The sequence below is a fragment of the Protopterus annectens genome, chromosome 12.part0 (assembly GCF_019279795.1).
Source record: "Protopterus annectens isolate FY-2018-M chromosome 12.part0, PAN1.0, whole genome shotgun sequence".
Lineage (NCBI taxonomy): Eukaryota > Metazoa > Chordata > Ceratodontiformes > Protopteridae > Protopterus > Protopterus annectens.
In genome coordinates this window covers 23,727,642-23,735,141 of record NC_056746.1, presented here as the reverse complement: position 1 = coordinate 23,735,141, position 7,500 = coordinate 23,727,642, and the positions used below count along the sequence as shown (strand labels likewise).

General features: G+C 41.6%; 1 protein-coding gene across 2 annotated transcripts in view; it reads right to left on the bottom strand.

The window, feature by feature from the left end:
• MGRN1 (mahogunin ring finger 1) overlaps positions 1-7,500 on the bottom strand; it is a 578,779-nt gene that overhangs the window by 416,328 nt on the left and 154,951 nt on the right. For both annotated transcript variants that reach the window (XM_044089070.1, XM_044089069.1), the window contains exon 3: positions 980-1,068. In XM_044089070.1, the coding sequence (XP_043945005.1) occupies positions 980-1,068 (89 nt within the window). The remainder of the gene's footprint in view (positions 1-979; positions 1,069-7,500) is intronic.

Below are 7,500 nucleotides of genomic sequence, written 5' to 3'. Positions count from 1 at the left end.
TTCTAAATGTGATGTCATCTGATACTGGAATGCACTGTGGTTTCCTGCTAAGAAGACTCTCCTAAAATGTGCTTCAGAGGCCAATTTCACTACCAGTAAGGGCAAATACTGTTGCAATTGCCATCAATTGCCTGGCATCAACTTGTGAAAATGTAAAACATAAACCTTTCGTCTTCAGCACTAGAAAAATTATCAGCAATTACATACAAAAAAACAAGCGGCTTACCTGCTAACAGTAAAACAAATGTGACTTAACAATAAATATAACAGGTCCCTATGTAACAGGACAGGGAAGACATTAGATAAAACTATATTGATAAATTCAATGCATCTGTACCTTAACCATGTCTAAATCTGCAGGTTACACTTAAAACAACTGAAAGGACGTAGAAGCTATGGAGATGTACAGGGCAAAATCTTTCAAAGTCATTTTCTGGAATTTTTTTGTATTTTTTTTTACCTGCCAAACAGCACTTCTGACCATCAGACTGCATTTTCAATTGCAATGTGAAGGGGAAATACACTGTTAGAAAGCCTGATTTCCATACGCTGACATCCCTGAGAAAAACAGTAAACTTTAACCTAACTGGCATCAGTGTAGGAGAAACATGTTGCATATATAAACTTTAATGGGCACACCACAACATATTTGCGAAGGGACCCCATTAAAGTGCATGGATGCAATACACGTTATAAAAAGGGTAACATCACGGTAGTAAATACTAAAATTTATTTGGGCCATGGTTTACTAAAAGATTTGCAAAGCTTTTTATTAAAAAACAGTTTAAATACTTGAGTGCAGACAAGTGGAAAAATGCATCACTGCACTTGACTTCTCAAATGCTGCAGTGTTTTAATACTAATCAGACAATTGCTTTAATCTAAGTTACTGCAGCCATCTAACCAATCACTTACTAACACAGTGGTACAGAACATGAAGTCAAAGTGAAACTAATGTAATGTAATCAGTGTTTTATACCGGACAAGACGAAGAGAATCTTTCCTGATGTTGACTAAGCTTCTCAGCGTCTTCACTGGTTCATGAGGAGCAGGAGTCACATACGGAAACTAAAAACAAAATGAAAAGGTAATCTCAACACACAAAGTAAAGATACTTATATAAACATGCAAGCAGATGTGGCATAAATGCTGTTCAATCTGTCGCAACATTCCATTCTGGAATGCCATTCTTTTTGTTGACAGTGATCCTTAACGACATCTAAAACTGCTTTCTTACTTATTCAGGGGAGATGGATAACCCCCCAAACACAAAGTAAACAAACATTAAATGACAGCACAACCCCTCAGCCCAAGGTGAGCTTCTGAACTTCACAACATGATCCTGTAACAGAAATCATTTTCACTTTCAACTGTAAACTAATTCTAAACTACAAACTCACCTGAGAACTTTGGAAAAATTTCAAAACGCCCTAATGAGGATTGTCATACACAACAATTTGCCAAACTAAGCCTTGCACAGATACCAAGCAAAGATACAGCAGAAAAAAAGTTTGTGAAACAGCTGTCACTCCAGCAGTCTGTGCATGTCGGTGGTCACTACTCCTCCCATGGTCTTTCCAGACATTTTATGATGCAACTCTATGCAAATTCCTAACCATCAGGACATAGTCTGAAAATCCACAATTTTACTTAGTTAAACTCTGACAAAAGAAAACCAACATTTGATATAATTTTCCCTTCAGAGACAATTCTCTAAGGACAGTATCTGGGCTGTGTGTATACATATATACAATAGTCCTTCTCCAGCATTCTCCTGTTTTGGAAAATAGACAGGAAGTTGAACCAGAAGGTACATACAATGTACTCTCAAAAAAATCACTTTGGGCACAAAAGGATCGTTCCTTTAAAATACAATATATTTATGAAAAAAAGGATAGGGCTGAGGAAACTGGTGAGGCTTAAAATGGCCTAAAAGGGCAGTTACCTAGTACTTACTATGAACCTGGCAGCACATTATCCCCTACAACTTCAAAATCCATTTTTCAGAATTAGCGGACAATAAGAATGTTTTCTTTCTAGGACAAAAGTTAAAAATCAGGTGACCTGTATTCAAATGTAAACCGTGAACTCTTCTAAAATCATACAGAAGTCACTGACTCAGCAAGTGCAGCACTTGTCTCCAATGCTAAGAAGATCAGAAAAGGCTGCAGGTACTGCACTCACTTCAGATTTTTGGGATCTAGTGCCAATGCCATCCTTCAGAAGACATTAAACTGAGGTCCCATCTGTCTGCACTGGTAGCGGCTGTGGTAAATATTAAGTTGATGTTCCCTAAACCATGGGATTAAGAAGAAGGTAAGATAGGTGCATGTTTAACAGCTCACCCCTACCCTGCTCATTTTTAGCACTCATTTTGCCTTACGTAGGTTTTCTTAGGGCTAGTATTACTCAACTGGCTGCTCAAGGATTGATCTGCAAGAGAGAATTAATGCTTACTCCAAGGACACAACATAAATCGAGGAGGAGTAAAAGGCGATCTTTTGTGTAGTTGAACATGTTAGAGATGCCACTTCACTGCATGCTGTGATGGCTTTTCTCTGGCAATGCTCTACCTTGATAGCATGACCTCAGGGTATATAAGCCCTGATCTTTCTACATCTGTGAATAGAAGTATTGAGGTGACTGGTGCTGACATGACTGAAACTTTATGCCCATAGAGGTGAGGGCTTTTCCCTTCTTCATACTTAGGTTCATAGGCGAGTACTAGGCTAACTGCTCTAAGGAACCATTTTAAGCCTAGCCAATTACCTGCTGTGAGAATCAAACCCTGCACCTTGTGTCTATAAGTTAAACACCTTAACACCAACCTCCCACCTTCTGAGTCTTCATTGCTGGTCCAAAAATACAATGACTACGTTGAAGGGGGTAGTTAATAAAAAGTGATCTTAATACCCTCAGAGATGTCTATTAGTACAAGTTAAATGTACCAGCATATGGCAATGCTCGATCACATAATTCCGGCTCAACTTTTGGCAAAGCACTGCAAACAACCCACATGATAAGGCTCCTCATCATAGACGCAATATTCTCTTTGATGGGTCTACCTGGCAACTGTTAACAGTTTACTGCACTTCGTCTGAGATGACACTTTGAAAAACCACTATGGGAGATTAGTAGTTCAATGTCCTTAGGAAGAAAGATGATGCATAACCTTAACAGGTCTACTGCTCTGGACTCCTTGTCTGGTGGATGAACTGCATGGCTCTGAGATATAACACTGACAGCAGTTGCAGAAACTACAGTATCTGTATTCTGACATCTCTGACCAGAAGTTCCTCTCTCAAGGGTTCTGAAGGATACACTCAGCATTCACTAGCATAGGTTTATAACAGAACTTTTCTAGGCTGCACTGGTGGCAACTCTGAGAATGTCCATTAATGGAGAAACTATTCAAGAGGATTGCTGAGTATACTGGAAATGTCTTTTGCAGTATCCTGTCAATGGACTACAGAATCAGAGGTTCCTTTCCTTCAATTAACGATCTCTAGGATTTCCCCAAATTTGTGCCTCCTGCGTGGAAACCAAGGAATCCTCTTAACTGTTAGAGACTCAGCAGGCGATAATCAATGTGCTTTCTCTTCAACAATTCCTTCACTGGAACCTATGCAGGGAAAAGAGGTCAAAAAGGAGGAAGACATGCATTTAGGGGCTACAAAATGTTTTGTATCTACTCATCCTGCTTTCCTGCTGTATGATAGATGAAAGGGCTGAAAACTCATGCAAATATTTACATACTAGGAAATTAAATACTGGTGTTAAAGTGGAATGTAGCACAAATCATGAAAACTTTTTCCTGGCATCTAGCAGAATGTTGATAGCTCAGATGACAACAACAACTCTGTGTAAGAATTGATAGGACTGTAGAATATTAGAAATAAATGGAAGAAACTGGAAGGAGATGGGAATGAATGTCTTTACCTTTTAATTACCCAGAACTGTGCTGAAAGTGCCAGTCTCTCCTCTGTGTGCCAAATTTTCTTCCATCTTTCAGAAAAAGTCTGCAAAAATTGTAGTTCTGTTTAGAATGTTTTATTATGTACGGTGGGAGTAGATGTCACCAATGCCAGATTTAAATTTTACTGTCTGTAGCTTCTGCGCTCATTATACTTTCTGTAAATTCTGTACTCAGAATGTCAAACTTTACTGACTCCAATAACAGTGCTGATAATTATGTCTGTAGCTTTTGCACTCATAGTCCTTTCCTCCTGAATAATATAATTAACATTTTGGAATGCTGGACATTTGACCTGACTTCTGCACTCACTTAAGTGTCTGTACCAAACTTCTGAGGACCTCACTGCAATGACTTTCTGCATACCAGTTCTAACAAACTAATTATCTGTGTCTGAAGACTCCCCTAATAATACCAAAACCCTGTAAATTTCTACAAGCCTCTTTAACCATGCTTCCCAGTCCTCGTATCATCTAAATAAGTTATGCTTGTATTCAATGTACTGCACATTCTGTTAGGACATTTTATTCTCATCAATATTCTTGACTGAAGGTTATTTATACCAATTGAAAGCACATTCACTGAAACTGCATGCAAAATGTGAAGGCCTGCTTTAATATGGCTACATTTCTAGACTTACGCAAAGAGAATAAATAAAACCTGACCTTACACTCTGCGTACCAGGACTAGGGCAGCATCTACCATTGAACCCTCTTCCTCTGACTCTGGAAGAGGAATCTTCTGGATTGTCCTGGCAGGAACTCTGCGACTTTCAGAATCAAAATTTTCGGCACTTACATATTACCGCAACCACATTTGGAGCAGGAGAAGCAATTCATTTCCAAGTCCTTCTCCTGTTGGTAAAGTTAATTTGCAAGTGTGTGTCACTGAAGTGTCTGTCATTGCAGTGACTTTTCTTTCAACAGATTTTGCTGTATGGGGAAATGAAAGGCCAAACAATTTACAGCTGTCAACCAAGTCAAGAGCACGTAAGTACTGGTAGCTATTGACAGTTGTCCAGTTTCCAAGAAACTTTTTAATGGCAATGTGTAAAATCTGTCCCTATTTTGGGGGGTTTGACACACCATTATTTTACATTTTCCACCCATTTCATCTGGTAACCAATTGACAGGCATGCGAAGCAATGGCAATACCCAGCGCCAGTGATGTGACATCATTAACTGCAGTTGGTATGGTGGCTTGCTTGCTGATGCCGGTCTTTGTCTTGTTGGCATTCTTTGCTTTTTACTACTTTACCCGCATACACTACTGCACTAATTAGGCCATACAACATGCAATGCAGGTTCAGCCTGCAAATGTATTTCTTTTTTCATGATATTTAAAGGAAAGTGAATCAGAACACTGACAACTGCACACTGCAGGTCAACACAACGCGGGTTGACTCACTTGCAGGGAATTTCGGACAGTTTGGGCTCCTGCTTTGGGTATACGTAAAGTCACAGCTTTTATTATTGAAATCCACCCCCCCAAACAGTCAGCTGCATATGTTTCAGTCCAAAGTACTGAGAAACTTTCTGAAAAACTGGACCATTGTGCAGATGCGTCGCTACTTACATATTACCGAGTTGTTGAGAATGTGGTTGCGATAACATGCAAGTACCATATTTTCTTACCTCCTTGCTGGCTCTTGGAAAAGGACCTTTGGGGTAGAAAACTTAATCCTTACCGCCGAAAGCATCTTCCCTTCCTGCCCACTGCAGCTCAAAGTCTCACTGACTAATGGTCCAAAAAGCAAGGAGCCATAAAAGGGTCATTCATGAAAGACACCTTGAAAGGTTCCGCAAACCTGCACAACTGCATCCACACATGATGCCTCAAGGCAATGCCTGCACCGGTAGCTCAAGAGGTACCCTGAAGTCCCATTAGAGATTAACCTCATTGAGGAGTTGGCAAGAGATGATACAGTGGTGAGCTTGAGAGAGACCTTCTTGAGTTACACCACAGACATCAACTCTGAAAGAGACTTGGCTAGCTCACTAACTAGGTCTCTTTGGATGTGGGTAAACTGAGTCAAATTAAGAGCTCTCAAACCAAACGTGGCTGAGGCATAGACTCACTTCTATCACCCAAGATTCCCTGTTCAGGGGATGGACAGCGGAGCTCTGTTCAGCTAGCTCCTTTTTGATGGCCATGGCGACCACAATGGCATCAACTGGAATGCCTTTGCTCCACTGCATCCTAACTGAAGGAGGGCTCAAGAACTTGTCAGCCTTCTTGGGGACAGGTTCCACTGTGTAAGGTTCCTTCTATGCCTTGCGTGAAATAAGGTCGAGGAGCTCATTTGCAGGGGGAAAACCAAGAAGTAGATGGACCCATCCCGAAGGCCTTCAGGAACACAGACTCCTTTGAAGATGGGGGTTGGGAAGACCATCCACCTTTATGTTTTAACAGCTCCAGAATGTCTCCAAAGGAGTCATCATCAAGCGGAGACCTGGGGGACCTGTCCCCCTCATCAAAATCTGTGTCCTCGATGGACTCCATGGGCCAATTGCCTCCTCTTGCACCTTCTCTTCTGTGGCACCTCCTCTGTCAGGGGACGACTCAGAAGAGAGGAGAACCCAGAGGTTTAGATGTTACCCATATCCATGGGCAAAAGGCTCCTGGAAGATTTAGAAGAGGTCAAAGAATGGGTTGATTTAGCCGGGGAAGCAAGCCTGGACCTCCTAAGCAGACCTATGATGCCCCCCGATCCGAAGATTGGCTTCGATGCCTGAGAGCCAAGTGCTTCGGATCCCTGATAAGAGTCTGAAGGAGAGCCCTCAAAAAGTAATGCTGGATCCAACGAACATGTCAGATCAGATACCAGTAGGACTTCTTTCCTCATATCTGAAGGAACAGAAGGATTCAAGGGGACCTAACTGCAATGACATCTGAGGGCCTTCGATCCAAACAGACCTCGTAACCTACTGACAGATCCTGAGACACCGGATCCAAGACGGTCAGAGGCAGTTTCAGATCCAGGGAACTCAGATCTGAAAGCCTAGATCATTTTTGAGAGAAAGAAGGAGAAGCACCCAGGGAAACAGATGAGGCTTTCCTCTTGGACTCCTTAAGGCCTGGAAAAGATGGAGACCCAGAGACAAAGGGACCTGTTTGAGCCATGCTCTTCAGCGGCAGTTTGTTTCGGTGGTCTGCCAGCACTTGAGGGTTGAATGCCGCACATACACAGCAATCAGCCTCGAGGTGGTCAGCACCCAAAACATGAACACACTTCTTGTGGGTGTCACAATTTGACATCTTATGCCCACAAGAAGAGCACCTTTTAAAACCAGTAGGTTTGTCTTTGTCAGATACACCCAACAGCCAAAGACACACACACATACACACAATAGCTAACTATCAAACAGAAAGAATCTGTCCAACCATTTTAAAAGTACAACTAACCCTATCACTTAAATCAAAAACCAAAAAAGGTGCCAAGCACCGATTAAGGAAAGGAAGGCAATTCCAACTAAGCCCTAACGCCAGTGGCCAGACAGAAAAAGGGAGGGGAGGCTAGAGAAGAG